General features: G+C 34.4%; 1 protein-coding gene across 1 annotated transcript; it reads right to left on the bottom strand.

Annotated features, from left to right (window-relative positions):
* Nucleotides 1-876: 876 nt before the first annotated feature.
* LOC121755999 (homeobox-leucine zipper protein ATHB-14-like) lies at nt 877-6,528 on the bottom strand. Its single transcript, XM_042151453.1, has 18 exons — nt 5,963-6,528; nt 4,845-5,004; nt 4,632-4,741; nt 4,422-4,512; nt 4,236-4,331; nt 4,032-4,145; nt 3,844-3,927; nt 3,569-3,724; nt 3,368-3,442; nt 3,182-3,288; nt 2,894-3,083; nt 2,536-2,724; nt 2,369-2,449; nt 2,150-2,284; nt 1,726-2,051; nt 1,500-1,611; nt 1,270-1,419; nt 877-1,188 (listed from the first exon to the last, which is right to left on the bottom strand). The coding sequence occupies exons 1-18, from the start codon at nt 6,199-6,201 to the stop codon at nt 1,042-1,044; spliced, it is 2,562 nt and encodes an 853-aa protein (XP_042007387.1). The 5' UTR covers nt 6,202-6,528; the 3' UTR covers nt 877-1,041.
* Nucleotides 6,529-15,823: the final 9,295 nt, after the last annotated feature.

Genomic DNA, 15,823 nt, shown 5'->3' with positions numbered 1-15,823 from the left:
ACTTTAATTCAAATTTGAAAAATAATATAGAAGTAATTCAAATATTAAAAAAATTAAAAATGAGGTTGAAGACTAATCAAATCTTTTTAACTTGTCCACTAATTATATTTATTATTTTAAATATATAATTAATACATCAAATTACTAATAGTATACAAAATTTGGTTATTTATTGTTACTCTTGGAAAAAAGAGTCCAAATGGGGACCGATGTTAAGAGATAGTACTATTATTCTGTTGGTGGTTCACACACAGTGAAGGTGCAGAGATGACTTCACGAGACATTGTGGAGCCAATCCATGCATTTGACCTTCACTCCTTATTCCTTTTTTCCACCACCTTTTGCTTTCTATATTTTTGAATTTCAACATCACACATTTCAATTTCCACCCAACCAAATCATCACTTATTTCTATTAGCACCCACCGATATCATTCTTGCAGATTTCCCGTCACATCGATTCCTTCAAATTTATTATTATTATTATAATAATTATTATTATTAGATGGTCTCCTATGTAATAGTAACTCTTAATTATAATGAGGAAGAAATATGAGTTTTAACTTATTTTTATAATGAAATAAGTTAAAAAGAAATAGTTTTACTTACTTCTAAAAAAATTAGAAAGGATCCAAACGCCAAATCTAATGGAAGAGATATAGTATGATTGAGACAAGGATCACTTTCGATCCTCAAATTTGTAGTAATCTTATCAAGAGTCACAAAGTTTGAATTCTACCAATAGATTTACAAACAAATGCTAGTTAATAACCAAAAATATTTTCATTCATGCCCAACCAAATACAACTACTCCTATTATTGGATTCGAGCATGTTTTAGCTGCAATATTTGGTAATAAAAAGATTTAAAAAGAGGATTAAAAAGTAGCTTGCTTTCCATATAACAAAATAGTAGGCATCTCATAAGTTCATAATCCCTCTCAAACATTATGTCATATGCATAAGTTCTGGCAAAATCAAAGAGGTACAAATAACTGAAGCAGCTGATGTCATATCTTAGGAGGTGTTTTTACTCTATTTCTTTACACAAAAGACCAGTTCATGAACATGAAAGCAAGGCAGTGGTTGGCGTCGTCGTCGTTGAGGACCTTCCACGCGACGGCTTGCTCATACGAGACAGGCCTTCCCATGCTCGAGACGCAAACTCCGGCTGGCAGATAGGCAAAACCCTAAACAAGAACGACGAATGATGAGTAAAGCTCAGCTTTTACGTCACAAGGGAGAAGCTAGTCGGTGAGTGAAGGCTGTACCTGCTGCATGATCTTGGAGAACTCCGAGAGGAGAATCTTACGGCCTGCTTCGTCTAGAATCTTCTCCAGCATTATGTCCTGGAGGGCGACCAGGGTCGTCTCCAGCATGTCGAGCCCTGCCTGGTTTGCGAATGTGAAAACTGCAGATGCCTGCAATAGGTAGCCCGTGTTTATGAACAAAGTAGAGAAATGCAATAGTTTTCAAAGATGAACAAAGAAGAATGACTAACATTCATCTTAACAGAGCAGCACATTATCGCATCGCTGTGGTGCCAAAGTTGTTTAAGAACGGCATCGCCTGCTGGCGAGTCTGCCTGAAGGAGTTCCGCCCCAGTGTGCACACTGTGAAATAAGTCGGGAAGAATATCAACGACAAAGTCTATAATATTAATACCACACGTAGCAAGTTTAAACAAAAAAAAAGCTCGTTCCTCATGGATCTAGTAAAATATACACCTATAGCTCCTGCATATCCATTGTGCTAATGTCACAGCCTCTGGTGAGCCAGGAAAAGGCTTTGGTACCATATGTGAGCTGAGTTGAGACGGGGCTATGGCCATAGCAACTCTTTGAACTGAGGCAACAATGCTTCGTACATACTGACGGGCCATGGCAGCAACGCTCTCTTGGTAGTGATTTTCAAAAGTGAACTGGAACGCAATGGTTAGAACGGACCTAAGGTTCTGATTGCTCGTATCAGCTTCACCACCCGCACGAGCTCCACCATGTCCTACCTCGAGGGCTGAAGCCAAGTCCAGTGTTCGAGTTGCTGCAGGACCATCCTGTATCATAACAGAATAATAAATACGTATAGCTAGTTTGCAGAATTTCAAGACGTAATTGACAGAGAGAAGCTAGGCAATAAGGAGTAGCACCCAACTGATTTAGGTTCCAATGGAATGACACGGAAACCAGATGGCAGCAAAGGTGCATCATCACCAAATGATTCATCTATCGGTGCGAAAACAAGCTGAGCGCAAGCCCCAGTTGTTGTCTCATCAATCCCACTGCATAACTGCATGGACATAAGGATTCGTTCACGATATGAGAACATAATGAAGGAAATCAAATCTACGAATCTGTTTTCCGATTGCCAGACCTGTAACAGGTACATATCTCTTGACAAAGCTATGTCTTCTGGGGAGAATGCATGACCCTCCAAACGAACCACTTCCAGAAACTACAATTTGAAACCTATTATTCTAAAATTTGCCATTAAGAGATAAAATAGACCGGCGCGTGAATCAATGTGTTTATAAAGGGTACCTCTTCGTGTTCCACTGTCTGTGCCAGAGGTAAAATGACTTGACTACTAGGAAATCCACCCGGCTTAGAACAAGGAACTGCATAAGGACTAGCTTTAAGAGAAGCAGCTGAGTAAACATCAACGCCATAATCAGCCCACTCCGAACGATGCTCCCTCAGGAAGCGAACAAGCAATGCAGGGGGCACATTCTGCAATGAATATATAATTTAGAGATGCTACTGAATTTCGAAACTATCAATCAGGAGTAAAATAATAAGCTACATAACATAGATTAAAGGGCGTGAAGACAATGGAAAGAAAAAGCTGATGACATTTACATCATTTCTTTGTCAAGAAAAAGATTTACAAAAACCTAACCTGGAGAAGCATAGATGCTCGTGCACAGAGGACTCCCCCAAATGTTGGGAGCATTGACAAATTGTTATACTGAGAACCAAGAAATTTGTTCGGGGACATGTTAACAGCAATGGTTACATCTTCCACCCCATCGCTGCTCATTATCGACCAACCATCATCAACAAATCCATTGACAGCATCATTGAATCCCCTAAAGATTGTGGAAATGCATGAGTAAGGTAATCATTTTATAAGTATTGTTATAATTTTTAAGGTAAATATAAGATACTAATGGAAGTCATTACTCACCTGCACAACCTTTGACTTAAGGCCCTGAGAACAGCAGGTTGGCGGCCACCTGAGTACTGGACCTCCCCATTCATTTCTTGAGCTATTTGTCTTATGTGACGCAAAGCCTAAACATACAAAATGATTAATTTGAGACATAATTGAAGACATGTAAAGACACAAAGATGCAAGCCAGGTAACACTCACAGCCATAGTCATCTTCTGCGCTAGGATTTTGGATGATTCGTAAAGAGGCCTCAAAACTTCGGGAACACTGCCAGCCTATTACAAAATAAGACACACGATATGTGACATCAGTTGAATGATGACCAGCAAACATATAACTAGTTGAAGGGCATTGGAAAAGCTGAATGAAAGACCCCTAAACATTTTTTGGTAAGTTCTTACATCAAAGTCAATGTGATCAACAATGTGGATAATTGATCCACCACCCTCACAAGGTCGGATCAGGTACCCACTAGGTAGCATTTCAGCTCTGGCAAAGCAAGTAGCAGGAGGCCCAGCTGGACCACCAGTAGAAGATGTTAATGACCTCTCACAAATCTGCAACATAAAAGGCAATGCTGTCAATTGTCATGATACTCGTGTTCCTTTGATGTTCAGTAAAATGAATTTAATACGTATAAAATTACGGAAAATAGTTGAGTACTAGGATCATTTACCACTAGACTGCCATCTTCCAAGCTAGTGATATATCTTAGCGTCCAAAAGTCACGAGCAGATGCCAACGTTGTTGGTGCATATACCTATACAACAAAGTGGGCTTTTAAACATTTTTGGAGTTGTAAGATACATAAATTGCCTAAGGCCTAGAAGAACAACATACAGACTTCCATCACAGCAATTGTACCTGCATATATACAAGCTCTATAGTCCCTCCATTTCCTGTGGGAATTGCACTTGCTACATCAAGGCAACGACAGTCACGGAACCAAGAGAGACGATCTTTGAGAATTTCGGCAACCTGCAAAGGAAAGTTAGTCAAAGTTGAATTTCAAATGGGGTAAAAACATGCCACAGATGATGGACAAGGTGAGGAAAGTTTGATTACTACCTTCGTGGGTTCAAGACTCACGAGGCCACAGGCTCGTGCTGCTACCCCACTACAATTGCGAGAAACAGCGACAATGCCAATAGAATCCGGACCAGGCTGTGCACATCATATATAGAAGACATGTTGATGTTACCATCTAGAGCTGAGAACATATAGAAGACAAAACTAAGAAATAGGAATCTTTACCTTCATCCCAATCAACTGTACCCAGTCGACAGCAGTTCCAGTAGCCTTACCAAGGAACTCTGCCAGGGTCTCCTCAGCAATTGCGAGAAGACTATCACAAAACAAATTAAACAAAATGATTAAGAAGCCACATCAATTCAAACTTACTGGACCACCAACACATGCAAGCTAAAACACTCGAATGACTTAGGCAGCAGTAAGGCAATTTACCCAGCTGGGCTATTAGCATCCCTTTGAGGATGCTGAGGAGTTGGGTTTTGCTGTTGTTGCTGACCACTCATAACCACCGAGTCACAGCTAGTATCGGTGGTCGAGCTAACCTGTGAGAACACAAGTAGCATTAGTTTTAAGTACTGAAAGCCAACTGGTTAGATCAAATTATAACAATGTAGCATGAACAAACAAAATAAATTACAAACTTACAGTGTGCAGCTGCTGACGCATGTAACCATTTTCATAAACCAGATGCGAGACCTGCTTCTGAAGGCGGTCATTCTCTTCCATCAGCAGCTTGTTCATGGCAGTCAGCTTCCTATTAACAGTCTGGAGACGAGATGATTCTTTCCTCTGTTTCTCCCGGCATCTATTAAACATAAAACAAAGCAGTTGTTCATTGTGTAATGCAACTAAATTTTGATTGCAAACAGGAATAAGAGAGAGGCTAATGAATGCAAAGAGCAAAAGGACATATAATCTGATTGGTAGAGTTTATTCATAAATGTATCATAAATAATCGACAAAACAGTCAGACGGGACTAATAAAAAACAACTCTGGGTACTCCATCTACTGAAAATTTATATAAGTAAGAACGAACATTTACAGTCTCACAATACTAGTTAGAGAATTTCAGAATAAGTTCCCTCGAAAACCTAAAACAGTTAATGTTGAAAAGTTGTAGAAAAAAAATAAAAGCAAAAATCTTAAAAGTAAACTTCTTAATGATGACCACCAACTGGAAAACTTAGTAATGTTCAACCCCGGATAAAGATCTGCTGGGCATTAATTGTATGCAGAGTGAATTAAGCAACTAATAGCATGACTGTCAAAATGATAAATACCCATCTGAAACATATTGACTGAGATCTCAACAAATGGCACAACAATTTCACCTCCAAATTCAATTAGTGAAGAGATTAGAATGAGCCCCCAACCTTTTCCAATTAACCATGTACAGAATACTAAGTTATTTAGTTTAGTTCCATTAAATTAAAAACCTTCATTTTTTGAAAACAATTGAGCAAAAAATAAGGGCTGGAACAGCAACGAATTCCCAACCCCGTTCTATGAAAAATTTAGAACAGAAGAGCAAACACGAGATGCAAAAATAACTAACAACACTGTCGATTTGTTCAGCAAGCAGTGCTGGAGAGTGGAAAAAAGGAAGAATCTTTTTTTTTTAGAAAAATAAAAAAAAGAACTGTACAAACAATAACTTGAAGAGGATAAACAAACAACAACTAAAATCACTCAAAAACTTCCCCAATCCTTTAAAAAAAACTCCAAACTCATGTCCCAACAGCCTTGAGAAACACATGTGTACCTGCGGTTCTGAAACCAGACTTTGATTTGTTTAGGCTCAATGTTGGAGAGAATGGGGCATTCCCTAATGAGCTGCTGCCTCCTCAAAGAGCTAGGCTTGGGGCACTCAGCATAGACCCTCTCCAGCGCATCAACCTGCTCCGGCGTGTACCTCACATACTTGCTTGCATCCATTTGCTGCTGCTGCTTGCTGCTGCCGCTGCCGCTGCTGTTACTATCCCTGTGCATAGAAAGCGCCATTCAACAAGAAAGACTGAATCTTTGCTCGTTGGAAGAGGAGAAATGGCGGTTTAGATGGCTGCATGAACAGGCAGGCTCTCTTCACACAGAGAGCCTACTCTCCCACTCATCAATCAAGTTTGTGGCTTGCTTTCTTCTTCTTCTTCTCCTCTTTTGTGTAGTAGAGAGTGTGTTACAATCTTTCCCTTTCCTCGCCCAAAGGATAGAGAGATATAAGGAGAGGAGAGCAGGAGAAGGACTGGTGTTGAGGTGGTGTTGTTTATTGGAACAGAGGTCCCCTTGGTTTTTATCTCAAGACCCCAATCTCGAGAAATTCATAGAAAGCGAAATGTGGAGAGAGAGAGAGTACTATATACAGTGAGATAAGAGAGAGGGTAGATAAAGTCCTTGCACCAACCCACAGGAAAAAGAAACTGAGGGAAAACAAAAACCAAAACCAAAACCAAAATTGAATTGCAATTGCAATTGTAATTGCAATTGCAATTGAAAAGCTGGTTGAGTAATTTCATCAAACACGTTGAATGCAATTAAGCAAAGTGATGTGGATACAATGATTTGGTATTTCGGAGTTGGTATTGAAATTGGGAAATGAGAAAATGTGTGCAAAGATGGAAGTACTCCCTCCGTCCCACACTACTCGCACATTTCCTTTTGGACACAGAAATTAAGGAATGAGTGATAGACAAAGTCAACAATTACGCCCAGAAAGGAAATAAGTGCAAGTAATGCGGGACTGAGGAGTATTAAAGAAACACAAAACAGTGAAAAGATTGAAGAGAGTAAATGGAAGGCAGAAGGGATGCCTTTATTGGAAGCAGACTGGCAGGCCAATTTTAGACAAATAGAGCTTCTAGCTGTTAAGCCTGTAGCTTCTTCTGTTAGGGAAATTATTAATTGAAAAAAAAAATGTACAGTCTCTCTCTCTCTAAACCTTCTTCATTTTGTATGGTGATGATGAATATGGGACATGTGATGGATGATGGATGTGGTATGGTTCATCATGTATGGGGAGGATGAAGTCCCTCATTAGGCAAGGGGGAGTGAGATATTTAATAATTTATTTAATTAATTTAGGGAATGTATTCTTTAATAATTTTGATATTGTATACTTCATCTGTTCCCAAAAAAAATACATGTGTTCAAAATGAAAAATGGAGTATATGAGAAAGAAAATACTACGTCTATTTTTCAGATGGATGACGCATTAGTTAGTGTTCAATTTGAATTTGGATTTGAATTATTAATAAGATTGAGTGTGGTGAATATTATAGATAAATAATATTTTACTTTATAACAATAGGATGTGAAATTAATATTGATTTATAAATTTTGGTCTTACGTCATTACCAAAATTATTCTCAAAGGATAACAGCCTTATTTAATACTCACTTTGTTTGTGAAATGTTGTCCAATTTTGCTATTTTCGTTCATCGGTGATAAGTTGTCCACCTTTTTTTTCTTTCTATTTATGGTAAATGATCCTCACTTTCCACTAAGTCTTTACAATCACATTCTATTATAAAACTAGTAGTATATAAATATGAGACTCTCATTCCACTAATTTTTTCAACTCGTTTTTCTTCACATTTCTTAAATCTCGTGTCGAGTCAATCTTGGACAATATTTCATGAACATAGGGAATATATGGCTAATCTCTAGTACAAATTAATTTTAATCAGTTGTTGTATTTGTATTTGACGATTGAATGATTTTAATTATTGATTTCACCCGCGTGTTAAATAAATTAACAATGAAATGAGTGTTATTGCTTTTATTTGTTGTGACGATGAGCAAGCCGATATAGAAATTGGATTATCGGATCATATAGAGGCTATCGGTCTTGTTTTCACTTTTTCCCTAATTAAATATCGAGCTTAACTCGAACTTTATGCTTAAACTTTAAGCTTTATGACGGTGATAATGAGAAAAAAACGTTATATTTTTTTTTATCAAAAGTTGCTTTGGAGCAATTCTAACTGCTTCCAAAAAAAATGCATGATCTTTGGCCTAAAGCTAACGTGATGTAATTCTGCTCGTTCTAGGATATTATGCTTAGACTTTAGGCTTTATGACGTTGGTAAAGAGAAAATATGTCATATTTTTTTTTTATCAAAAGTTGGTTTGGAGCACTTCTAACCGCTTCCCAAACACGCATGATCTTCTGCCTAAAGCTAATGTGATGTAATTTTACTCGTTCTTAGGTATTGGTATATATCAATATCAAGTTTTCTAATAATTATATAAAAGAACATACTTATTTAAATAATGTCGAAAGCGAATTAAACAAGTTATATGCCATATGTTTTAAGTAATTATTAAATTTTAATTTATCCTGTTGTACTACTTGTACTAAACAAAAATCATGCAAAGGTCAAATAAAACATGTTTCACATAAATTTGTTCGAAACTAGCATCATTGTAAAATGGATCAATATCCAAATCCATATACATATTCAATAACACGTTTGAAGTTGCAACAATCAATAAACTACAAATATGCTATTAAAACATAGATTTTGATGAACTTTTTTGTACTACATCTTATACTAAACCGGTGTGACAATATATTATAGGTAAAACACATTCTTAGATCCTTATACTTTAATCAAAATTTTCATTGGGTCCTCGTACAATTTTTTCGTTTTAATAGGTCCTTATAGTTATACCTTTCTCATAAATTTCATCACATCCTCGTACAATTTTTTCGTTTTAGTAGGTCCTTATACTTTGATTATAACTTTTATTAGGTCCTTATACAATTTTTTTATTTTAAGATATTCGTTTAATTTTATCTTAGATAATAATTTATATTCAATTAAATTTATTGAAGCTTTTAATTTTATTATTTAACTTATCTTATGATTATAAATATTCAGGGAAACGTATCTTTCAATATAAATATAAATAATCAATTGAAATTTTGGATAGTTATTCTAAAAAAACTTCAATTTTAATCTTCAATCATCAAGGTTAACCTTTTTATTATTCTCTACAACTTATTGAGATTATTGGATAACAAGATGATATTATCTTTATAGACTATGCTAAGTTAAATAATGGAATATGAAAAGTTTTTTAAGTTTAATTAAATTTAGGTTATTATCCAAGATAAATGTAAAAAAGTCCCTAAAATAAAAGATTGTACAAGGACCTAATGAAAGTTATGATAAAAGTATAAGGACCTACTAAAACGAAAAATTGTACGAGGACCTGATAAAAATATTGTGAAAAGTATAAGGATTTATTAAAATGAAAAAATTGTACAGGGACCTAATGAACATTTTGACTAAAGTATAAGGACCTAAAAATGTATTTTGCCATTTTTATATGATGACACAATCTAATAAACAAGGAAATACCCATTGGTGTCCAAGCATGCTTTCATAAACATGATATCATTATAACGTTTTCATGCACTAACTCTAGCCGGGACCCATAAATCACTAAATATTCTATAAACTTTGAAATTAATTACCTTAATTAAATTCTCCTAATTGCAAGTATTCTCATCGGTTGATTCCTCCTGTAAGATTCATGACATATTGCCCCTACAAAATTGGAATATGACTTGTAGTTATTATTCACGAGTGTGCTAGATTCAAGTATACTCGATATAATTAAGATTATGTTAGTAGTATAAAATTATATAAGTACCTTGTTATACCTATGTAATTTGAACTAATTTATTTTGCATGGCTACACATTGACAATTTGTTCATGATGAAGACGAGGGCCATGAAGCTTTTAACAAGAGTTGGATGGCAAATGTTTTTAAAAATTTGAAAAAGTTATTGGTGATTACTTGTATAAAAAAGAATCATAAAAGTTGGAGCCAATTGTTATTCTAATCATATTAGTAGTAAATAAAATAAACCCATGCATGTCACTAGGTCGGCCCTGCATATTCGAAACAGATTTTTTTTATTTGTTATTTAATGAAAAATAGCTTTGTCATATTAAATGTTAGCCGGATAAAACTATTTTAGAAACATTTGAGGGAGAAGTATTTTATTATTATTATTATTGATTATAATATGACAAAATAGCATCATTTCGAGGTTATTTTTAATTAATCACTTGTTACTAGCAATGATTATACCATTAAGGCTACGTTGTTAGCTTCGACATTTCGATTGTTATTCAACTTAAAATAATAATCAAGATTAGGGAAAAGGCACGATTTCATGAATTATAGTTCAATATATATATATATATATATATATATATAGGGTCATGATCTATGGCAAACACCTCTTAACCATATAACTAGAGAACAAATCATAGCCACAAGATCAAGAAAATCAAGGGCTAGTATTAATACATGTAATTTTCTAATTTAAGGAGAAATTAATTCCCTAAATCACAAATTTACTCCACAATAACAAGGCGGGGGTATAATTGTCATTGCAGCTAAAATAATGTCATTGGCAAATTCACAAATTCAATTCGTTTGAGAACGAATTCTTCGTTGAGCTCCGAGAATCTGAGCAAGCGGAAGCAGGCGGCGGAGAAGAAGCCATACCGCGGGATTCAGATGCGCAAGTGGGGGAAATGGGTGGCGGAGATCAGGGAGCCCAACAAGCGCTCCAGAATCTGGCCGGGCTCCTACTCCTCCCACGTCGCCACCGCCCGCGCATACGACACCGCCATCTCCTCCTCCGCGGCCCCACCGCCCGCCTCAACGTCCCCGACTGCGTCCCCGAGTACTGCCACCAGGACCTCTCCGCCGCCGCCATCAGGAAGAAGGCCACCGAGGATGTTGTACTGTACTGTAAATGCTTCAGAAAGAAGGGGAATATCTCATACGTGGCTAAGTTGTGTTGATGAATTGATAAAATGTGAAGTTTGGCAGTGCTTATATTGCTTGTATAATGTTTTGAGGCTCAAATCTTTGGTTGCTCCTCCTCTCTGTAAAAAGCAAGTAATTTGCAGAATGAATAAGGAAGGTTACTTGTGGATGTGATTTTACTTCACTCTTTTGTGAACAGTAAAATCAAAATAAGAGTGATGTCTTTTGTGAACAAGAGTGAAGTAAAATCAGAGTAAGAGTGATGTGTTTTGTGAACAAGAGTGAAGTAAAATCAGAATAAGAGTGATGTGTTTTGTGAACAAGAGTGAAGTAAAATCAGAATAAGAGTGATGTGTTTTGTAAACAAGAGTGAAGTGTTTTCTGAACAAGAGTGAAGTGTTTTGTGAACAAGAGTGATGTGTTTTGTGAACAAGAGTGAAGTAAAATCAGAATAAGAGTGATGTGTTTTGTGAATAAGAGTGAAGTAAAATCAGAATAAGAGTGATGTGTTTTGTGAACAAGAGTGAAGTGTTTTCTGAACAAGAGTGAAGTGTTTTGTGCACAAGAGTGAAGTAAAATCAGAATAAGAGTGATGTGTTTTGTGAACAAGAGTGAAGTAAAATCAGAATAAGAGTGATGTGTTTTGTGAACAAGAGTGAAGTAAAATCAGAATAAGAGTGATGTGTTTTGTGAACAAGAGTGAAGTGTTTTCTGAACAAGAGTGAAGTGTTTTGTGAACAAGAGTGAAGTAAAATCAGAATAAGAGTGATGTGTTTTGTGAACAAGAGTGAAGTAAAATCAGAATAAGAGTGATGTGTTTTGTGAACAAGAGTGAAGTAATTTTTAATCCATGTTGTTTTCGATTTACAATGACAAAAGTAAAATTTAATTGAATTCTCGACGAATTTAAACAATATTTCTGTAATTCTAAAGTTGTAATGGAAAAGAGAGTACTTTTTTCACATTGTGAGAAGAAATAGAAGATCGAAAATGAAATAAACTTCGTCTTTCAAGATCAAACGAAAAGCGATATGATATGACTATAGCAGCTCCAACACTAGAAAGTGATCAAGACCTAATTACTGTATTAAGATATCGGAGAATCCATGCACAAACACCCCCACTGTGTGATGCCTACACCAACCCCAATAATGTGCTGGCGCTTGATCAAGGCAGCTGCAGCTCCTCCGATGGCAGCCATATCAGCCACCAGAGCTTCTCCTTCCAAGGAATTGACGATCACCACCAAAACCTCTTCTTCAACGACGCCGGCACCTCCACTTCCTCTTCGAATTACGCCTGCTTCAACGATAATCCGCAGGATTGCTACAGCAGCATCGAGGAGATCAAGGAGCTCATCACGATCAACGACGGCAGCGTAATTTCATATTGTAATTTCATAATGTAATTTACAAAAATACCCTTAGTCTATTTTATATAATTAATATAAAAAATATTTGTTCCATTAAGATGTGTGGCTGAGATTTGTTCTCTAGTTATACACTTAAGATTAGTTATATCTTGATCACTACCCTATATATATATATATATATATATATACCTTATTATTATAAAATTTTAATACAGTACTTATTTATCTCAAAACTTTTACAGTACTTTTTAATCAGTAGAATGATCAACATATATAGTTAATTACTAAAAATAATAAAATCAAAGTCATCAACAGTCAAATAAACTTATAGGTAACGTTAATTTGTAATTTAAAATCGTAGCACACGTTACTATTTAAATAATAATATGATCATTTATAGATAAACCTAAACAATGAGCCACATAAAATCTTAAATTCGTGTGAAATGATGTGATTTAGAAGGCTTGAAGATGACACCCCTTTTTACCATGTATGATTAAATTAGAAAGCTTGATTAACACCTTAATAAAAGCAGTGATCATTACACCCTTCATCCTGACTATATATAGGCTGATTCAAATTTTCACAACAAATAAGTAAAATTAAAATTTTACAATGATAAATTCCTAATATGTCTACTAAAGCATTAATCAAACAATTAAATAGGAGTGTATTTATAAATGAGTTAAAATCATTACTTTGGCAAACAAACCTATAATTTCACTCTATTTGATAAGTAATATTGGGATGGGGAGGGAGCAATTGAATTTTGAAATCAAACAACAAAATAATCACAGAGATTAATTGTTTGGCTATTTTAGTTTTCATAGTGAAAGTCGAAAGCCAACCACCATACATATTTGTAATACTTGAAAATGTTTCCACTACATATAGATTTACATTGTGCCTTCACTCAAAAGAATCCTAAAAGGTAAGAAAAAGCAATTGACATTTACATTTTTCACTAGGTTGACATTTTGAATAAAGTGCTTCACATTTTCAAAAGCATCCAAAGAAATGGAATGCAGTCGATCCATTTTAAAAAGTTAAAGTAAAACTAAAAATATGAAAATTGAGAATGCAATTTGTATATTCTTGTCCCCATATATAGCAAAGTTCATTATTAACGTGAACACTCAAATCTTTGCTCTTACAATGTGTATGCATTATATATTTAATCAAATAAAGGTATCACATCAAATAAAAAAACTAATTATGATTTTCACGTTTGATGTTATAAAATTATGATTTTAATTTGATTTGATTTTTGTTGAATCATGGTATCATAAAGTAATATCCAGTAATTATAGTATTTTTCAAGTTTCAAATTTGACAAATAACAAAGAGCTATATCAATAATTGTCTCTAAGCCGCATTATGTATACCCTTGACAAATTACATTTTTTTTGTCACATAATCATATAATAATTGCACATTTATTCCAGAAAATAAAACAAATACTTCGTGCATGATTATGTTTGATAAACTTATAAATTATGTCATGAACATTGAACAATTAATATCCATTTGATAAACTTACAAATTATGTCATGAACATTGAACAATTAATATCCATTTCTCTGCACATATTATCGTTATGACCAGTAAAGTATTATAAATTGCCGAAAGACTTCACACCTTATTTATTTTATACAATTATTTGAATGATATGTTTTATTTTATATATTTAGTTTATTTTTGTTATTGATATAATTAATTTGATAAATTATAAAATAATTAAATATGATTATTATTTTATTCATATATTTGAAATCGCAGAGAAAACTAACTATAATCAAGTTTTGATTATACTTTATATAATTTGTAATATTAAAATAGTAGTATCATATATACAGATAATAGAAAAAAATAAAATAATATTAGTACTTTATAAAATATTCTTAATCAGAAATTAATAATTTATGGTATAAACTAATAATAAAACTATATTTAATAAATAATTTAAAGAAGAAGTAATATATTAGCTGTGTAGGGCAGAAAGGCCCACATATGGGCCCAGCCCACTTGTTGATGTTCCCACATCCCAATCCCCTTGCGTGATCTTGCAAAATTAAAGCCAAAAGTGCTAGTAGCTTGTGCTCTCCTTTTTCTCATGCACCAAAAGCGTGTTTGTTTTGTGCGTTTCTCTCTCTCTCTGTCTCACCTTTCTCCATCTTTCTTAAAATTTCCATGACTTTGCTTCCCTTTTACATCTCTCTCTCTCTCTCACACACACACAATGTAATACAGATTAGATTTCATGGAAAGGACAGAGGAGAGAGAGTGGGGTCCATGTTTTTGAAATAATAGAAGTTGTAAAGGAGAAGAGCAAAGAGGGATGCTGCTGCTAGAGAGAGGAGAAAAGAAAAGAAAAAGAGAAAAACTTTAGGATAATAAAAATAATAATAGCAGAAAATCATGGTATAATACTTTGCCATCAGTATGAGTGATACCAAAGATTATGAATTTTATTTGTCAACCTTCTAATAAATGGAACAAAAAGTAGCCCAATATTATGGTTGAGAGTGACTCTTCAAGTTACCAATCCATCCAACATTCTAGTGCCAAACTTTATTTTATAGGACTAAATTTCTTTTTATTTTTCAAAATTCTCCTTTTTAAAATTTTGGAGGGTTGGGTGGGGAGAAAATCTTTCCTATTTTGTTCAATTATGAGAACAATTTATTTTAGTTTGTTTGGCTGATGGGTGTTGTGCCATTTGTTTTGTGATTTTTGTTCGAAGCTTTATGTTTTGGTTGAAACCGTTGTAAGATCACTTTTTTCTAGTTGTTAGAGTTGATAGATAACGCAGGGATGTCCATTTGCTTTCATTTTCTTGTTTATATACTTATTTTAGATATATTGTTTGCTTTTTATGATTCACTGTTTTATAATTTTTTTTGATAATGTTTATACATAGAACTATTTATCTATAATCATACTCGATCGCAAATCATACTATTTACATTAGACATCTTTTAGCGCATAAAAAGTTTAATCCTATACGACATGTCGAGTGGTAGGGAACCTAGATTTTCATTGTACTATCTTTGTTTTTTTGACATAGGGATTGGATGGACATAGAAAAACAATATTGAGTTATATAAAAATGGAATGTAAGATTTATTTGTAAAGAGAAAATTGGGTGGGGGTGCTGAAGCTCCCCTAGCATCATCCTCTAAATATGCTGTCATGATAATTGTTTCTTTTAAGGAGAAAGAAGAGCCAAATCAATAAGGAGTATGTACTTAATTAATTTAAAAAGTCAATTATTTACTTAAGTATAATACATATACAACCAAGAAAATAATTCAAACATATGGGTTGGGACTTGGGACCTCTAATGTCAATATATACCGCATAAATAGCAATACAATGAAATTATTCCAACAACAAAATTTGAGGTCAAGTATAACAATCACACGTAGGATCAAATAGATTGTATTTTATTATTATTGGAA

This window comes from Salvia splendens, chromosome 11 (assembly GCF_004379255.2).
Source record: "Salvia splendens isolate huo1 chromosome 11, SspV2, whole genome shotgun sequence".
In the NCBI taxonomy this organism is placed as follows: domain Eukaryota; kingdom Viridiplantae; phylum Streptophyta; class Magnoliopsida; order Lamiales; family Lamiaceae; genus Salvia; species Salvia splendens.
The sequence above is the reverse complement of the archived record's forward strand: the minus strand, read 5'-3'. Positions and strand labels throughout refer to the sequence as shown.

Excerpts from the sequence above, each read along its gene's own strand:
- LOC121755999 (XM_042151453.1), bottom strand. The coding sequence starts at position 6,201 with ATGGCGCTTTCTATGCACAGGGATAGTAACAGCAGCGGCAGCGGCAGC. Across the intron at positions 3,928-4,031 it reads TAGAGCTTGTATATATGCAG|GTATATGCACCAACAACGTT; the intron begins GTACAATTGCTG and ends TTTGTTGTATAG. Across the intron at positions 1,612-1,725 it reads TGGATATGCAGGAGCTATAG|TGTGCACACTGGGGCGGAAC; the intron begins GTGTATATTTTA and ends CTTATTTCACAG.